Source organism: Cebidichthys violaceus, unplaced genomic scaffold (assembly GCF_023349555.1).
Source record: "Cebidichthys violaceus isolate CVI_PGR_0920_01 unplaced genomic scaffold, fCebVio1.0.p SCAF_14, whole genome shotgun sequence".
Lineage (NCBI taxonomy): Eukaryota > Metazoa > Chordata > Actinopteri > Perciformes > Stichaeidae > Cebidichthys > Cebidichthys violaceus.
This window is the reverse complement of record NW_027176307.1, coordinates 2,138,727-2,157,563: the sequence shown is the minus strand read 5'-3', so window position 1 is coordinate 2,157,563 and position 18,837 is coordinate 2,138,727. Positions and strand designations below refer to the sequence as shown.

The 18,837-nt window shown below is 40.8% G+C and overlaps 3 protein-coding genes across 4 annotated transcripts; 1 reads left to right on the top strand and 2 right to left on the bottom strand.

The window, feature by feature from the left end:
- Positions 1-411: 411 nt before the first annotated feature.
- Positions 412-4,300, bottom strand: nup43 (nucleoporin 43). The gene is made up of 8 exons (XM_068708223.1): positions 4,093-4,300; positions 3,556-3,678; positions 3,091-3,168; positions 2,266-2,428; positions 2,002-2,137; positions 1,761-1,912; positions 1,538-1,654; positions 412-811 (listed from the first exon to the last, which is right to left on the bottom strand). Exons 1-8 carry the CDS (start codon positions 4,210-4,212, stop codon positions 582-584), a joined length of 1,119 nt encoding a protein of 372 aa, XP_068564324.1. The 5' UTR covers positions 4,213-4,300; the 3' UTR covers positions 412-581.
- Positions 4,301-5,117: 817 nt separating this feature from the next.
- On the top strand, positions 5,118-11,685 carry pcmt (protein-L-isoaspartate (D-aspartate) O-methyltransferase). 2 transcript variants are annotated; one of them, XR_011102764.1, is made up of 8 exons: positions 5,118-5,414; positions 8,116-8,220; positions 8,313-8,344; positions 8,427-8,531; positions 8,678-8,798; positions 9,633-9,718; positions 9,929-10,160; positions 10,630-11,685. XR_011102764.1 is itself a non-coding variant. In XM_068708451.1 (8 exons), the coding sequence occupies exons 1-8, from the start codon at positions 5,234-5,236 to the stop codon at positions 10,640-10,642; spliced, it is 813 nt and encodes a 270-aa protein (XP_068564552.1). In that variant the 5' UTR covers positions 5,122-5,233; the 3' UTR covers positions 10,643-11,685. The 2 variants fall into 2 exon arrangements, 1 of the variants encoding a protein (XP_068564552.1); XM_068708451.1 differs by having other exon boundaries at positions 5,122-5,414; positions 9,929-10,098.
- Positions 11,686-12,178: 493 nt separating this feature from the next.
- lrp11 (low density lipoprotein receptor-related protein 11) lies at positions 12,179-18,561 on the bottom strand. The gene is made up of 9 exons (XM_068708449.1): positions 17,750-18,561; positions 16,409-16,566; positions 15,195-15,336; positions 14,745-14,870; positions 14,467-14,640; positions 13,550-13,717; positions 13,383-13,439; positions 13,203-13,295; positions 12,179-13,111 (listed from the first exon to the last, which is right to left on the bottom strand). Exons 1-9 carry the CDS (start codon positions 18,312-18,314, stop codon positions 12,957-12,959), a joined length of 1,638 nt encoding a protein of 545 aa, XP_068564550.1. The 5' UTR covers positions 18,315-18,561; the 3' UTR covers positions 12,179-12,956.
- Positions 18,562-18,837: the final 276 nt, after the last annotated feature.

Sequence of the window (18,837 nt, the reverse complement as noted above, 5' to 3'; positions counted from 1 at the left end):
AAATAATCATAGGACTTTTAATTCTAAATGAAAGACCGGAAGTAGTACTGGGAGAATTATTAGTGAAACTTCACACAAGTTACCCGGATGAAACTTTTGTTCACTTCACCTCTCGACCATCTATTCACCTGTAGCTCCTGGACACCACTGGTCTGAACTGGTAAAGTAAAAATGTAATGTTTTAAGTTCAGCAGAGGTAATTTGAACTAAATGTGATTGTGACAACAGTATTTGACAGGTTAATGTGAAAGATGCAGGTATACAGTAACTGCAACAACTACAGTATTAATAAAGACAACCAAGGGATTAAAGGATTTAAGGGTAGTGGTGTTGCATCCTATGTGACAATGCGTAAAATCAAAACCAAGCATGATCTATCGCAGATTTTTACTACAAAATACATCACTGGACTCATGAGATATTTGCTTTTATTTACTTATTCAAAACAGTTTGAAATTAAATCCATACAAAAGTTGTATCATTGAAACACACTGCTTGGAATTATCTACAAAACCCTTGAACCACTGATGACAAATAAACAGATGTTCATCCACATCTTGTCCTGCACAGTCACAACTCTTTTAAACTGGGACCTGTCTATTGACAAAAATGGCTTCTCCATCAGTCCCACAGACGAGACATTGTCCAAGTACATCCAAACTGTTGACAGACAGCGTCTGGCTAGGCAGCATGTGGGTCGTCTCCAGACGGCCTTTACTGGAGTCTCCACTGAGCCAGGCGCTGATGAGAGACTGGTTCCCTCCAGCCGGGGCCATCGCACTGCGAGATATCATGCTGTTGTTCCTGCCACCTGGAAAACCATAATAAAAAAAACATCTCTATTATTAAAAAAATGATAAGCGAAAGGGTCATTCTGATTATTATTTCGTTGGTGTATAGCTTCCTTAGCATCTGACTCAGTGTGTTTGTGATTGCTCTGAAAACCAAAAGATATAAAATGATGTGATTAAGATTTCAGATTCTACAGGATTGTGCTGCAATATTGTCAACTCTTGATGAAGCTATTTGCAGATACAATCTGTTGAGTGCTTTAGGAGGCCAGAGGTTACTGTTGACAGAAATGAAAATGGAAATATTCAATTAAAATGTGCAGTACGTTAGTAAATGTTCTTATTTACATTCTACCATTCAATTTCTAAAATTATGTCAATCCTTTAAACAGACAAAAACACATACTTTTCAGAAACTACAACATTTAAACCTGTATTTTACCATTGTAATAATTAAACATCCAACTCAAGTTTAACAACACTATGTGCTACTTAGTAAAAAAAACGAATCCTCATGTTAGATTATTATCTTTGAAAGAAAGACCACTTGCAACTTGTTTTTGCACCTTTTCCCAACAGCCACATCTTTTTCACTCAACTTTATAATATTTACATATCAGGCGAACATTGTTGGCCAATAATACTTTTATGTTGCATTTCAAAATGCTGTTTCTTGGCAGCACCTCACAGTTTTTTCTTTGGAAAATAGTGTTGGACTGAATAGCAGACAGAACAGTTTGACTTGCCTTGTAAGAAGGAGGGCATGTCTGAATGTGTGGAAGTCTCCCAGTGAAGCAGTGAACCGTCCTCTGAGCACGTGAACAGATGATCTGGGTTGGTTGGGTGGAATTTGACTTCCCACACTGAAAACCAAAGAAAGACATAAATAAAACAAAGCAGACGTTATTGCAAAAATGAAATATAATATACAACCACGTAAGAATCAATTTGCCCACAGTAAAATCTTACTTTCAGCAGAGTGTGCCTCCATGATTGAGAAGGGTGTGCTGCCTTGTCGCACATCCCAGACACAGAGCATGCCGTCCTGCCCTCCAGTGGCAACAATGTGCTGTTGGTTCGGATGTCTGTCAACGCAGTGCAGAGGGACTCTATCCCCTGACCTGAAAGGAAAACAACATGTCATAACTGCTAATAAAAATCTAAATCTAGAGATCTCATTTTTTTTTGGTAGCAACTGAGGAGATCTTACAAGGAGAGAATCTGGGATGGTGCGTTGCTCTGTTGTCTGAAGTCCCACAGCTTGAGTTGGCCAATGGAGTTCACTGTCAAAATCTCTGTTGTCCTTAGGTAGGTCACCGCATGAATCGTGCTGCTGTCTGCATTCTCTGTCAAAGGTTCAGTCCAATAAAAAAAACAAAAAACACATTAGTAACATTATTCTCTGTACCTCACTTGGCCTGAAGACGCCACGTGACACGAAGGTCTGCCTACAGCAGCTTAATCTCAATCTCACCTATGACTCGAATCGCTCTCTCCTGGTCGGCTCTGAAGACGTTGATCTTGCCATCTTCACCAACTGTAACGATCTCAGGACTGCTGCACACAACACCGGTACAGGGAGCGTTGTCACAAGGGTAACGATGCACTCTCGGCCAGCACTGAGAAACTGATATTGTCTGCAGTAGAGAGAGAGAGAGAGAGAGAGAGAGAGAGAGAGAGAGAGAGAGAGAGAGAGAGAGAGAGAGAGAGAGAGAGAGAGAGAGAGAGATTCAGAATTTTTACCAAACCACAAGTATGCTTTATATCCAGTAAAGCACTTAATCCAACATTCACTTCCTTGAACTGCAACATATTTGTGTAGCCATTCCTTAGCCTGTTGATGTGATTTTAGTCATGTTAAATAAGGGTTTATAAAGTCATCAATAACATACCTTGAAGACATATTAATCTGTAATGCTTACAGACTTTCACCATGGGCAGATGAGCTCAGAAATACAATGTAAACGTCATGCTAGGCAGGTCTATCCCCTAGTTATTCATGCTAAGATCAGGGTTAAGATCCAGGTGAAATGTTTATCTGGTTAGAGTTAAAGTTCCCCATGTTTGTTAACAAAACATATTCTTGTCTTGCACAAAAATGACTTTAAAGACGCACAATCCCTAATTATCAATTGCGTCAGTGTTTATATTTCCAACATGTTTTCAGTTTTAGTATAAAATCCTCAGTTTGTAAAATGATATCAGGAACGCCATGATGTGTGCCAAGTGAAGCATAGAGTGAAAATCTAATAATAATAATAATAATAATAATATGATATAATAAGAGATCAGTGTGTACCTGACTGTTTTGGTGGTGGCGAAAGATGGTGACTGCTCCAGTTGACGACGTTGTGACAATTCTGTCTTGGTCCAAAAACTGAAAGAAAAATAAATAAATGTTTACAAGTTGGTCGCATTGTAAGTAGGAATGTATTCCTCCCAGGGAGAAACATTTGGTATATCCTGTCTTAAATCAATACAGATGTTACATTAATGAGTGTGATCCTGTTTTCTTGCAACAACAACGTAACGTATTGTGTTGTTCTCTGTAAAGAAAAAAAAATACAATGACAGCGACAAGTCCCTTTTATCGTTTTGTACTGCATTCCGTCTGAAAACTAAATTTAATTGAATTAGAAATCAGGAGAGAAAATGTTGCATCTGTGCATTCCTAAATAAAATGTTTCGGGTTCACTTTAGTTTCCTTTACTTTAGTACCAGTTATAGGCTGGTACATGAGCTTGGATTCCCACCAGTGTCTTACTTGAAGGTCCAGAACATCTCCATCATGCTTGTATTCACATAAAAGCTGTGGGTCTCCTTCAAAGCCATCGTCCATGTCAGAACTTCCATGATTCCCAATGGACCAAAAGGAAATCGTATTAACCTGTAATAGACACACATCTATGCGTTATTTAAGTCCAATTTTAACTCGTTTAATCGTTGTCAATGTAAAGTAAAGGAGACAAGACAAGCAGAATACGACCCAACTGACAGTTGTCATAATATCTAAATGTCTTAAGTCACTAATTAGCCATTTGATATAACCAGCCTCTATAGTTTAGTAGTAAATAACGTGACTAATTAAACATGACTTCCCTAAAGCTAATATAACATGTCTTCATGCACTGTTTGCACGCCGAAATAACACCTTACAAGTCACTCAATATGTCTTGAGTCACATTTTAACATTTGCAATGTGTGTAAACACGTCAATTAGCAAAACCACCTAAAATTGCCAGATTATTCTAGGAAGTTTATCAATCTCATTATTGTTAACGTAAAGTGACAATTTGCCAACCTCGTTATCCCACGAGCCAGTCGCAAAGATATCTGGTTGCTGCAAAGACGACTGCGATACTAGTCTCCATCTGGTTTTACTGATCTTCTGGGAAACGTACTTCGCATTTATATTCTCCATAGAAACAGTTTCAAACACCGTAAAGTAAATCAAATATTGCTGGTGTTAGCTTAGCATTCAAAGAGACAAACCGAAATGTGCCCGCCTGCTACTTTGTACGTAACTACGGTGGCTTAACAAGGTCAAACTATCAAATCAGGCGATTTTTCGCACGTTATTCACAGGTTCAGTACGGGATCATATTGAGGTATCTTAAGGACACATTCCTTTTCTATTTATCTATTATGTCCGATTGCTCCTTAAGTCAGAGGAAAATATTATAAAATAGTATCAGTAAGTTACACTGTTAGTGATTTTCTACACTAAATATTTGATTTAAAGTGGGTCCTTGTCTTTTGTTTGTTCCTCAGCAGCTGAAACCATTGATAATTTATTTTCTAAATGTTTAAAAAAAAGTTCAATTGTTTTGGTCTGATATTCATAGTTGTTTGGAAAACCGTCATTTAATTTCAATAGTATTTATTTTCTGGACAACTTGGATGCAAACATTATTAATCTTGTGATTATTTTGGGTAAATATCATATTCATACTTGTAAATGTAAAAGCTGTTTCATGTTCATATGTACTTTTTCTAACTACTTAAACTGCTGAAATTTAGATATGAATAGAAAGACAAAAAATAGTATACAGCTATATCTGCTGGCTTGTTGTGCTCTTAGTCTGTTTCTCCTTTTTATTACTTCATAACATAATTGATTTTATATATATATATATATATATATATATATATTTATAAAATATTAAAAAAATATCTTTTTTTGTATGAATCTTTTTTGTATATTTTTCTTGTGCTCTATAATAAATATATAAATAAATAAAATACTTTAACAGGTGTCGCACTCCACCTATCGGCCACCGTCCATGCTACTGCGGCAAATCTGATTATACAGTCTGAGTGAGCGATGTAGCTTTTTCCCTGTGCTTTAATCTTAGCCGAGGCTTACATTGAAATCAAAGATTAAATAATTGATTTAAAAAATGTTACTGTTCTGTATCAGGGGGCGTGTTCGTTAATTTTGTATGTCTCGTGACGTCTCCGTCGCTCCCCCGTCTGCTCTAGAGGTTGTCAGTTTCCTCGGGAGAACAGTTGGCGCAGGCGCGGCACTGACAGCTGCTGTCTACTTACTCCGCAAAGTGTGTTTAATAATGGCCTGGAAATCTGGAGGAGCCAGCCACGCAGAGCTTGTTAACAACCTCCGCAGTAAGTCCTCATGCTTTTTCTCTTACGGCTGCAGCACCCACGCCTCTGCAGACAGGTCGCCCGGAATCGGTGTAGTTTTTAGGCTTGAGCTTTCAACCCAGGAGGAGCGTAACGTTAGCTAGCTGGGTGCTAAGCTATGTTGTTGTTGACCTCGCGTTACCTCTCTCCACACCCCTTTCCCAAACCACGTTTGCGCCATGCATGCCTGCCGTCGCTGCAGAGAAAAAAAATAATTAACTAATTAATAAAAACACACTAATTATAGTTTATTTTGCAGCTTCAGCTTTGTGTTAGGCTAGCTTAGCCTACTAGCTCTATGTGCGTCATTTGGGAGGTTATAGCTAGCGATAGCAGCGCTGCAAAGTGCCCTGCCCACATTCATTGACGGTTACTATCTCTGTGTCGTTCCGCTTCACATGAGTGACACGGACAACTGTGCATGTGAGGCTAGTTTCTACAGTGCCTTTGTTGGAAGGTGATTGAAAATGGCAGCATGGCAGTCAGTTATTGCTCTGCAAAAAAAAAAACAGAACAGTAACTGTGTGTGCTGTCCGGTGCTAAGTCCACCATGACCGATGCCATCAGTGTCACATGTTACATTCTGCAGTCAGATGATTGTGCATTGGGAGGTTAAGAAGGTATATCAGTCTTGGATTGCCACTATATCAACATACTAAGCTCTGATCGGATATGATAACTTGCAGATAGCAAAATTATATTCATGGCGATGACATCTTCAGACCAAAGTGTGCAAGTCCAGTTTCAATATAAAGTGTCGACCAGGGCTATTTATATTCTGTGCAGTCCGCAGAGCATTGCACCAGATTTTGTGATCAGTCATGCTGCATTTGCTTTTCAATGAAAGCAAAATGCATAATTTGCACATTTTCTTTCTTTATCTTTCTTGGCAGATATGATTCAATGTGTCAGTTCATTATTGACCATATGTTGCTATGGTGCATGGTGAAGTAATAATTAAAAAAAAAAGATAAGGAAGTTGAAACCAGCTCGTCAGTATATAAAGCTGTGTCATGCAGGAAATGCTGGAAATCCACAAGAACAATTAAAGTAGTCTTTAATCACCCTTGTGATGTCTGCCTATTATGGAAATGCATTTGTTCTACAGTTAGTATAACATGTTTTCAAGCTAAAACCTTTATTTGGCCACTATATACTGTGTGTGTGTGTGTATATGTATATATATATATATTCTATTTGGTCTTTACTCTGTAACTTAGTCATTACTTTGATTTCCTGCTCCCTCTGATTGAACACTTCGCTGGACACAGAGTTTGCATAAGCTGGATTTAAGCAGGTCACACACAGGATGCATGCTAATTCACAACTTTTCTTTATATTGTTTGTGTCCTTCTGACCAGTGCTCATGACTGAAAGCAGTAATAGTTCACCCTGTTGCATTTGTTTTCAAACTTTGCACCCAGTTATGTGTTGGTGGAAAATGAAACGTGTCTCTAAAATGAATACTTTTGTGTTAAAGCCTAGAAAGAACATGAAGTTTGTCTGCGTCACCAAGGGACTTGTATTTTGAATTCTGACAAAGATTATGAACAGGTAGAAAAACAGCTTGAAGTCTGCCAGTCTGGGTTTATTTTAATTTCCGAAACCACTAGTAGGTGTCCATCTAGCAGCGTGCATGGTTTACTTGTAATGTATCCTAAAGCGGGACATAGTTGTGATGGTGGCCGGAGACAGTAATGAGAGCAGCGCCGGCTGTCGTTGGCTTTTCCTGCCTTTGGCACCAGCTGCAGGAACCTGTTATGAGCGCTCATTCTGAACACACTAACACTTCTTTAGGGAGGGTTTTTTTTAAGTTTCTTCCACCGCATGTCTATCAACTTTTTACATTACATTACATTATTACATTACAGTCATTTAGCAGACGCTTTTATCCAAAGCGACTTACAATTCAGTATCTATACACCGTAGACGCAGCTACGGGAGCAATTTTTTTGGGGGTTAAGTGTCTTGCTCAAGGACACATTGACATGAGAGTAGTAGAGCAGGAGCCGGGGATCGAACCATCGACCCCCTGAACGAAAGGCCTGCTCTCCACTTAACCACGGTCACCCACACTTTAACACTATGCTGTAAACTTCCTGCCTGTGTACTGCATTTGGTCCTACATTTTCTGTGATATTCTCAGATTTTCATACTGGGCATAGATTGCAGTGACTTGCAACTTCATTTGTATTATATTTTTCATTCCTCTTTGTCTCAGTAGTTTCCACTGTTCTCCCAGATATGGATAAAGTGCTCTATCACGACGTCGATACATATTGAGATATAATTCATTTTCTGGAAAATCAAATGAGAAATTGTATAAAAAAAAAAGTTTAAAAGCCAGACAGGAATGTCTGTTTTTGGTAAATTCAGTGAATTATCATCCTCACAGTGACACAAAATGTTGCCATAAAGCAGTCCTGCTCATTGATTTGGAAAATTGCCCCCAATGGTCTAATAGACAGTTCTAAAGGGATATATAGCAAGCCTGATGATTCACAAATTCTCTCGGCAAAACCCCAAAGGTACCACTAACTGTAGGAATTGGTTGTGTAATGCCTTAATTCTATGAATTTCTATTTGCGTGTGCTGCAAGATGATGTAATATATTCCTACCTGGTGTTTGTACTTGTTCTCATTTCCATAACACACAGTGACACAAACTCTTTTGCACCCCCAGAAAATGGAATTATTAAGTCCGACAAGGTCTATGAAGTCATGCTGGCCACAGACCGAGCCAACTTCTCTCGGTGTAATCCGTACATGGACTCGCCGCAGTCAATAGGTACGTCTGCTCACGTAGTCATTCGCGCATCACCGCACAGTCTGGACTCTCAATACGGGTCTGAACTAACAAAATCTCTCTTTAACCAAAAGGCTATCAAGCAACCATCAGCGCCCCACATATGGTATGACTTCAAAAACACTCTCAGTCAGTTTTTCTGCCTCCTGTGAATCACAAAGTGTAAAGCTTGCCTCCCCTCCACCCAGCACGCCTACGCCCTGGAGCTTCTACACGAGCAGCTGTACGAGGGAGCCAAAGCTTTGGACGTCGGCTCCGGCAGTGGAATCCTGTCCGTCTGCTTCGCACGAATGGTGAGCCACACGCGACGGTAAACAGAGACGATTTCTCTTCGGTGGCATTCTGACTGATTTGAGCTGATTTAGTTAGCGTGTCAACCAATCGACATACAATGAGATGAAAGGTGTCTAATGTTGTGCCGTCCCTTCGTGCGTTACAGGTTGGAGCGAAAGGGAAAGTTATAGGAATTGATCACATCCAAGAGCTGGTAGATGATTCTGTAACTAATGTGAAGAAAGATGACCCCAGTTTGATAACATCGGGCAGAGTCACGCTATTAGGTAAGATGTCTATGATGAAAGGTAACGGGCATTGAGTTTTTGTCTTTTTCTGGAATTTATCGGAATTTCAGCTGTCTGTACCAAGCAAACATACAGTAGCTCAGTAGATGCGCTCATGCAGTGCTAAATAATTGAGCAGTGAGTGCCTGCTTTCAATTGCTCTGCAGGAGGGTGACAGTGCTGATACAAACAGGCAAAACAAATATGTGTGCATATGTGTGTTTTTCCACTGTGTCAGTCATTACTTGTGTTAAACTACCAAACATATGTTGGATGCCGCTAAACATACTGTTTTTACCTTGATTTTAAGAGAGAAAATAACAAAAACAACACAACATGTAGCCTGAAAAGTTGTGGGCTGAGACTACAGCTTATTGCGCCTACACTTTAAACAAAACACAAACAATTTGAAGTCTAAAAGTAACAACAGAAGAGCTGCTTTGTTGTTTTTGTTTTTTTGGCTGATATCAGATTAAGCTATTTTAAGACATCAATTGTAGATTTAGAAATCTCCAGATGTGTTCATGTACTTTGCAAAAGAAACAAGATTCCACCCTCAAACATATTGTCACATTACTGATACGGACTCAACGTACTGAGTGAAAATATTTTCAATATTATCATCCAGCTTTATATCTTTGTGCTCTGGTAACTAACATGTGAATGGACTTTCTATGTATTTGTACTTAAAGAACAGCTGTCAGCACAGCGATGCTTAAATGAGTAACTGCAGTCAATGTTGAACATACAGAGTAGACAGAAATAACGAAGGAAACAGGATGACTTTGTGTGTGTGTGTGTGTGTGTGTGTGTGTGTGTGTGTGTGTGTTTCAGTGGGAGACGGGCGGCTGGGCCACACTGAGGAAGCACCTTATGATGCCATCCATGTTGGCGCAGCAGCACCCAATGTCCCCCAAGCGGTGAGTCTCTGAATACTTGCAACTAAACAATTCAAAGCAATAAATCAATACCAATGCAGAAAATCAAATGCACACATGTTTAGTGTTTCAAAAAGGATGGAATTCACAATCCTGGAATGTCTTATTTAAAAAAAAATAATAAACATGTTGGTTCCACCCTTTGTATCCTCGTGCTGTTGACTCACTGCATGTACCTTGTTTGTCCTTCAGCTTCTGGACCAGTTGAAGCCCGGCGGACGGCTGATTCTGCCCGTTGGCCCGGCGGGAGGGAACCAGATGCTGGAGCAATATGACAAGTTGGAGGACGGCAGCACCAAAATGAAGCCCTTGATGGGAGTGATTTATGTGCCTTTAACAGACAAAGACAAGCAGTGGTCCAGGTGGAAGTGACTTCTTTCTCCCCCCTTCCTCTCACTCTCTCCTTCTCACAGTGGCTAAAAAGGTGAAATGGTGTGGCTTGGAGCAGCCAATGGATCACAAAAGGGGCTGCATTTTGCTGCTTGTTCTGACATTTTTTGCTTCTTCCATACCAACTAAGCTGCACGTTTCCTCCATTGTTTTTTAACTCCACGGTTCCAAATTGGTTCAATAAAACCTGCCTGACTAATGCAATTTGAAGCCATAGTCGTTTTGGTACCCAAACACGAGAGAAACTGAAACCGCAGCAGCGTGAAGGCATATGCTTGGTTTTCCAGAGCATGACCACTTTGTCAATTTGGCTGCTCATAACGCACTAAAACCAAACTCCGCCACTATTCTGTTTTGATCTTCTGTGAGATGTAGACAAAAAGAAAACAATAACTGCATTTTGCATGTGATTGGAAGTCTTGACTTTGTGTTTGCATGGTTGTTTCTGGCATGCTGCTCTTCTTTTTCTGCCTTTGCTAACGTTTGACTTCTGTTTGTCACAGGGATGAACTCTGAAGAGGAAGACGGCCCATAATCCACCTTTAAGTTTGAACCTGGAGAGAACTGGGATGGGGTCAAACAGCCCATGACATTTTGTTCAAAGCGTAACAAAACATGCTCTTTTTGTTTAAGTCTAACGATGGACTAGAGTATCATTGTTGACAGCCAGAGGCGCTGGGAAGAAAGACTGCTTGAAGCTCTGCACAGAATTATTGGAGAGGACATTTTGTTTTTTCTTTTCAGGCCTGCATCTTTTTGGTTGTGTATACTTTTTAACTGCTGGATTTAGGGTTTGATTTTTTTTGGTTTTTTTTTGTGGTTTGACCATTTTAAATGCAATCAGCAATTTTTACAGTATTACATTTCAGCAGCATCAAAGCTGAATGTAGGAGGAATGCTGGACAATGACGAGGAAAGCCTGGATCCTTTAGATAACTCACCTAGTTTGTGTGTGTGTGTGTGTGTGTGTGTGTGTGTGTGTGTGTGTGTGTGTGTGTGTGTGTGTGTGTGTGTGTGTGTGTGTGTGTGTGTGTGTGTGTGTGTGTGTGTGTGTGTGTGTGTGTGTGTGTGTGTGTGTGTGTGTGTAACATCTAACCGTAGACTTCTCTGCTAACATGAGCTTTCCCCCTGCCAGCAGTATTAGGAACACATAGGCTACACAATGGCTGACCCACACTACCCGTTTGATGTGCAGCACTCTTATGTCATTCTACACATAGAATAAGCAACGCATTGGATCACACCGAACATACTCCAAAGAGAGCCGAGCGCTAACAACACAGACGCACGTGCACATGCAGGGCTGTGCTTTTCCACCTGGTGGTGTTTTCCGCTTCCTGCCGCTGGTTTTCCATCAACGATTAACGCAGGCTCTTCTGGTGACTGTTACTAAATGGGATGGTCACTGCTTTGCCAAAATAAACCAACAATATAAAGCAAATGAATGTCTGTTTTCTTGAAATTGAAAAGCACATTTAGTTTTGGATGACGGATGATATTTGGCTGTCACAGTTTCTGGAATGGCACATGAAAATAAAGAAATGCTTATGTTTTTGTCAGTCTTTTTGTTGTTTAATTTTTTTGTGTGCAGGCCTCAACCTAGTGTTTGATATATTTATTATGAAGTCTTGCAGGCAGGGCTGGAACCAGTATGTTAGAACTACTGAGGTCAGGATTGTTTAGGCACAACCACACCCCCTAAGACATTTATGACCAGCCACCAAAAATTGTTTATGTATTTTATTTAACCTTTATTTATCAAGGATAATAGATGCTCTACTGATCTTTAATTATTTTTTACCTTTAATACAAATAAATAAAACCTTGTTTGCCCTTTGTGACAGTCTAAGTGCACCAGTTTTACAGGAATATAAATCTAGTCTTGAAATGAAACATATAGTTTGTGTGTAGTTGTAAACCCCTCAACCTTTAAAATAAACAAACTAATAAAGACCTCACTGTCCTCTATGGTAATTTAATTATGTGCTAAAGATGTGGGAAAATATAAAGTGTTGCATTTTTGTAAATTACTCAGTCAACAGCTCGCACCAGTGTTTTTTTAAATATTTAATACACTTTAATATCTCACATGAAAGACAGCACTTTGAGGGAATACATGTGTGCAAATATAGTAGATACTCCACATAAGTTTGGTTAAAAACAAAAAATATGCGACAAAATTTGACCAATATAATTTACTATGGCTTTGTATGATTCTGAGAAACTTAAAGAATAATTTGTTGCTGATTCCTAATCAGTCAAAAAAAGTGCACGATAACAGGCACTCCAATGTGTTTCTGCCCTTCAGTAAAGTTAACTCAAGTAAAACGTGCAGCACAGGCATGCCACATTAGTGCCACCCAGTGGCAAAAAATACAGCATATTTTTGTGCAAATAATGTTTAATATCAAAGTAACCTGCGTTTTAGGAATTTAAATAAAGGGCACAAATAGCCTCTTGTACTGTATGTATCCCAGAACTCATTGGGGCAATGCAGACAGCAGTATTTCATTATCAAATGTCGATTCATCCATCGTGGATTCAAAATCACACAACATAAATGTGAATTAACAAGCGTCTAAATGTGTGTCAATGGCTTTAAAGGCAGCATCTGCAGCGGTTTTACCAGTCAGAGGGGTTCAGTGTGGCGATGTTCACAAACGTTCATGACAGCAACGTGTTGGGGTGGTTCCAACCTGACATGAGGACAAATTACAGACACTGGGCTGCAAGAAACACAGCGTGCAAATTCAAAAAGTTCCGGCTCTGGCTGTGGCTCAGGCTCTGGCGACGCCGCCCATGTTTCAGATCTCAGACCCTGTCTGATTGGCTACAGGTACATGCCGTTGATGAGGTAATCGGACTCCTCTGTGGTGAGGGGTCGCGCTTTCTTCAGCTTGTGTCCAACGATTCTGAGACGACAGCCGATCATGAGCAGCAGCAGAGCGGTGATGATTAGGCCGAGAGCCAGAGGAAGGATTGCACCTTCAGGGGGTAACAGAGGCCATGTAGACAATTAGGAAGAACATGACACATAAAACAAGAACAGGAGGTACATACAAACCCAAAACTATACCTGATTCTGGTCCTGGATGCCCTCCTATCACTGGAAACGGTTTGGAGACGGGGACGCTGCTCTCTGCCTGGCTCTGGGATACTTTTGGGGCAGCTTCCAAGAAACGTGCAAACAATTTAGATTTGGAAACACTTAATAAAGTAATCAATAAAGTTTTATTGAAATGCGCTCTGGCTTTACCTATCTCAGTCTGTTTGGTGATTGGAGGAGCCACAGTTGCTGGTTTGAAAGCTGGACCTAAAAGATGTTTCCATGAAAACAAAAAAAAAAAGAATTACAGTTGTTTTATGTTGTTGCAATTATAAAATTAGTTTGAAAAAAGAAATTGACAAGAAGCAGATTCTCACTTTTTTGTATACATTCACTGACGCAGTCAGTTTCCTGGAGGAAGTTATTATGGTTGCCCTGGCAACCGCCATACAGGAAGTGTTTGCATTCTCCCGCATTTTGGTCATAGTACCAGCGCGGGAAGGTGCCTTTACAGGGCCCGACAACCGGAGACGCAGCACATGGATCTACAGCAACAGAGAGAGTCAGACACATTACACTACTCATCAACTTTGAACTATTTTCTCCTCACATGGAGGGCACAAGATGTGGCTAATGAAAAACTAATTACTTTGTCAACAAAGTTGCAGCCTGAGGAGTATTCCCATCAAAATGTCAAAGTATTTGTGATGCCATTTCTCTTGACTTGTCCTCTATTTCTCATAAATAACGAGGTATCATCTTAGCTAGACGAACATTTAGGCATGAGACATTTCACTCCGTGAAATGAAGAAAATACTCCTGAGAATGTACTACCTGCTGTAAAATACCGACGGAGGGGGAGAAGCCCTTTTTGGTCAGTCTCAGCCTGATCCAGGGATCAGATGGCGGAGCGGACAGAGGGGCTTTGTTCCAGCCCTCAGAGAAGACGCTGGCAAAGAGCTGCTTTCCCAGGGAATGCTGAGTGTCCCTGTGGCTTTGCCAGCCCTTTTGAGCTCAGTGCTGTGACTCAATGGCTGCCTACAGGGCCTCCATCTGCTTCTATGTCCAGACACGCACTAAAAACTCTCTCTCTGCCTCTTTACAAAGGGCTACTGCACTAATGACACAGCGAGGGAGGATCATGTTGTGAAGCAAAACATTTTTTTACGAAATAAAGTTAAAGTAAAAGAAATACTTGTAGATTGACACCCAACCATGCGTTTGGAACGAGCACTCCGTTTTGAATCACACGCTTTTTTCCTGGTGTCTTTACCAACATGAACACAACCTCTACCTTGACTGGCTGAAGCCTCGTGTTGACTGGGACTTTGAGGAAGAGCGGCCTTGCTCCTGTCCTGAGGCGGTATGATGCTCTCAATGCTCTTTCTGGGCCCATTCTGGAGCATGGAGCCATCCTCTGGCTGAGGCAGATCGGCAGGGTGGGTCACTGACTTCCTGTTGCTGTCAACTAAAAAACAAATGAATGAAGTTCTCGCATTCCTTGAACGGATCCTTACAATACAAGAGACTACATGAGATGTTCACCGTTACAGAACAACAAGGGTTTCTTACAGATTGGGCAGAAGATTTCATCGGAGCGGTCTGGACAGTGTTGCTTCCCATCACAGGCATACGTGATGTCAATACAGCAGCCGTCATCACACTTGAACTGGTACTTGGAACAGAGACCTGTACAAACTGTGGGCACAACAAAGCCGTTACAGTTATACATCTTGTAACAGTCTTAAACTGGGACCACATAAACCCAGCTGTTAATGATTAGAAAATGTGGAAAGTACTACATATATTCTTTAATGCTGAAGCATCATTAGTGCTGCCATTGAAACTGGCTGAGCAGCAATATTTCACACACACACACACACACACACACACACACACACACACACACACACACACACACACACACACACACACACACACACACACACACACCTCTTGAGAAATAACTATAACCTTGAAAGGAGCTCACACCAAAGATAAATGTTTAGTTGAACACTTCACCTTCTGCTTGGTGTTTTGGTGCCAGCACAGTAACAGAGACGTTGTCAGAGCTTTTCTGGCCCGCTGTGTCAGTGACGGTCATCTGGAAGGAGTAGACTCCCTTCTGGAGTCCGCTGATCTTCAGCAGCCCTGGATGAGTCGCCTTCAACACATACAGAAATGATCAGATTATAATGAATCACATGTGCACAGATCTCAGAGCTTATAAAAGTTTCTCTCTCTTAAACATGCCAGCAGAAGTTAGTGGAGCTTACAGCTTTTAAAACAGTATTTGAGAAAAATATTTTTTGGGGAATTTAGATAACAGCATAACACCATAAAAATACATATTTGCCCTCTTACAAGCACCTACTAATCTGTAGTCATGCAGGTATTAGTCATGCATTTTTGTGCCAAGATTTATCCTTTGCCAAGACAATGTGAAAGGGTTTTTATTTGTGATTCTTAATCTATTAAAAAAATACAATTGAGGTGCAAAATAAATACCTGAAAAATCAAAGTACTTTACATCACTTTAAAAAAAAGTACTTTACATCATTGCCCAAAACGACCTAACACACCTTGTGGTGCAAAAGGGATGGATAAAATCTACAGCAGACAAATTGATATCATCTGAAGGTTTATATTTTTCACTCTCTCTTTCTTGAAAACTTCAGCAGCAACATGTCTTTCCAAAAAACAATGTCTCAATTACTCAGGAAATTACACAGTTTGCTGTGGACTAACTGATTTCCGGTGAAGGCAGAAAATGGTGAAAATTGAAAACCACAGATTAAGACAGCGGTAAGTGTATAGGACACATTGTACTAGACACTCCGCATGTTGCCTCTAAGGCTGTGAACAGCGGGCAGGCTCCAGCATGGCTGATGTCCTTGGAGCAGGTTGGGACGTAATAAACTCTTATCTCTGTTGCTACAGCAAGGCATTATAAAGCTCTGGCCACAAGCCGCCATGTTGACTTATTCAAACAAGCAATTTGACACTGGTGTCTGCGAGAGCGATTAGTGACTATTCATACAGCAAAATAAAATGTTAGAATTAGCCAATCCCCTGTGAGAAGAGAGAACTATAGAGCAACCCCCGTTTCTTTTCTTAATTCACTCTGTTTCCTCCAGTGTTTGTTTCCAGGCTTTCATTCTCAAATGGATGCGCCGAAATTGAACTGCATATGAACAGTTAATTACAAGATGTCTTGACGATCGGCGTGCACTGACCTTCATATTGATGGCCGTGTCCCCCTTGACGAGAGTCCATTCATAGTGGTTGATCCGATGGTCGTCCACGCTGTCCCGTCCGTCAAGGACAGCCCAGTCTGTGGGCAGCTGGATCACCACATCCTGTCCGGCGTCGCTGCGAGGAGGTTCATCCACATCTGGAACATCACACAGGAAAAAGATAATATAGACACGGCTACTTTATTTAAATTTTACTCTTTTTGCACATTCATTTTACCACTGGATATAAAATATGTTCTCATCACTGTATTGCAGTAAGATGATTACAAATAGAGATATCTCTAATATTTTTGGGGGGTGCATTTGAATATGCGCCAGTGACAATTTCCTAAAAGCTAAAAGTGACGTCTTCACACATCTTGTTTTGTCTGACTGTTACTTCAAAACCCAAAGTTATTCAGTTAAGAAAGATACAACTTAGAGTAGTACCAAAACTTAATTTAAAAAAAAGCTGAATAAGATATTTGGTATTTTTACTTTACTTAAATGATAATCAATCAGCTGACAAATCGTTTCAGCTCAGTAGTCATGAGTAAATAAATAAGATAACTATTGCCATAAAAACACCTGCTGCTGGTCTCAGTGTCCTGATCTAATGTTGCAAATCATTAACCTAGCCTGCCTGCTTTATCAAGATGAAGCAGTTGCTAGTGACTGTTCTATGCAATTTGATTATCTGACATACTAGCGAGAATAAACTACTGCAGTCAAGTTTTCTTTAGTGCTATAAAGTTAGGTAAACCAAACTTTGCCCAACCCAATTTGGAGGGCTTAATTCTGTTCTAGAGATACATCAGAGTAAATATTGCATAAGCTGTTCCAATATGGCCTTACACACAACCTATGATACATTATACCATTCATAGAAAACAAAGAACCACATTACAAATCATTACGTAATGCTGATTGTTTTCTTTCCTACATTATAAGACATGTTTTATATATTCTGCATGTTAAGTAAAAAAAATAAAACAATGTAAACCTTTATATTGTGCTCCTTCCTCAGTTATATTTTAATTTAATCAGCAGTGTTTTAGTTGAAGATGAAACGTTAAAGAATACTATTATTTAAGCTTTAATTAATGAACCATGGGTAAAATGTCACCTATGGGTAAGCATATTGATTTGTTGTCCATAACTAATACTAACTTATCATCTATCCAGTTTGCAACAACACATTTTAACAAAGGGCCCTGCAGGATTTTAATATCAACACAAACAGGCTATCCATGCATGCACAACAACATCTAAATCATGATCAATCTATGGACCAATACTTTCTATATTCAGGTTGTTGATGTTGTTGTCGTCATCTCCCACCTTGTGTATCGTCCTCATCGGGACGTCCTGCCCCGGGCCCCCTGGCAGCACCGCTGGATGAAACAGGGAGTTGTCCCTGCGTGGTGTTGGCTGTCCGGCTGTACGTGGTGAAGCCCTGCTGCGGGGCGAAGGTGCAGACATTTTTGCTCCTGTAGGTGCAGTTGAACAGGTAGCAGCTGAGACTGTCCCCGGGCTGCCTCAGGTCCTGCTGCACCACCGCCACGGTGCAGTGGGGCTGGGAGCAGCAGGCGTGCAGACAGTCCCTCCAGGTGTACACCCGCTCCGGGGCCAAAAGGAAGGTGGCCCCTTGCTCGATGGAGGCCTTGGTCCGGATGATACGCTCCCCGACGGCGTTGAAGTCGCCCACGCACGAGTCCAGCGCATCGCCCGCCCGGTACGTCTGATCCTGCTGGAGCTCCTTGCGGAATTCCTCCAAGAGCTCCTCCACGCCAGTTATTTTGGATTTCAGATCTGATATGGGCAGAGATCGGGTGTCGATACGTCGGACCGCGTTCAGCAGCACGACACAAGCGAGCAGCAGCCGGGGATGCTGAAAGAGAGCCATGTTGTTCAGTCAAACGGCGTCTCCCCTCTTCTGCCTCCGACGCAACCACACAGGGAGAAAAAACGGCCTTCCTACATGAACTATATCCCCGTAATACTCTGTAAAATACCGTGTTTTAAGTGAGTATTCGTCTCTAAATCACGAGCGGAGCAGCCAACCGTTTGTCCTCTGACGATGCTAGAAATCTGTCGTTGTCATGTGAGGGGGAAGACGGCCGCGAGACCGTTTGGCTGCTCAGCAGAAACCAGTGACGTCACAGTGATGGATAAATATGGCGAGAGGACACACCTGCAGCTCTGTTTACCTCCCTCTACATTTCCACAGGCGTTTGTCTTTAGAAACGGGCACACTATACTTTCATTTGAACAGCAACAACACAAAAGGGAGACATTTTCACATTTGTATTACTCTAGCTTTTCAATAGTTTTGTTTTATTGTAATATTTTGAGGCTCTTGTCTGCCTATATCTATATTAAAACTTGATTTAAACAGTTGAATCACTCTGTGCCTATGAGCTTACTCA

Bases quoted from the DNA above. Each gene is read 5' to 3' on its own strand.
- nup43 (XM_068708223.1), bottom strand. From the start codon at position 4,212: ATGGAGAATATAAATGCGAAGTACGTTTCCCAGAAGATCAGTAAAACC. The intron at 3,679-4,092 runs GTTGGCAAATTG...TGTCTATTACAG, and splicing joins CTGGCTCGTGGGATAACGAG to GTTAATACGATTTCCTTTTG. The intron at 812-1,537 runs GCAAGTCAAACT...ATGGTTTTCCAG, and splicing joins CATGCCCTCCTTCTTACAAG to GTGGCAGGAACAACAGCATG.
- pcmt (XM_068708451.1), top strand. From the start codon at position 5,234: ATGTCTCGTGACGTCTCCGTCGCTCCCCCGTCTGCTCTAGAGGTTGTC. The intron at 8,345-8,426 runs GTATGACTTCAA...CCCTCCACCCAG, and splicing joins CCATCAGCGCCCCACATATG to CACGCCTACGCCCTGGAGCT. The intron at 8,532-8,677 runs GTGAGCCACACG...CGTGCGTTACAG, and splicing joins CCGTCTGCTTCGCACGAATG to GTTGGAGCGAAAGGGAAAGT.
- lrp11 (XM_068708449.1), bottom strand. From the start codon at position 18,314: ATGGCTCTCTTTCAGCATCCCCGGCTGCTGCTCGCTTGTGTCGTGCTG. The intron at 16,567-17,749 runs GTGGGAGATGAC...GTGATGTTCCAG, and splicing joins CGATGAGGACGATACACAAG to ATGTGGATGAACCTCCTCGC. The intron at 13,718-14,466 runs GTAGAGGTTGTG...CTGTTGCTGTAG, and splicing joins CGAGGCTTCAGCCAGTCAAG to ATCCATGTGCTGCGTCTCCG.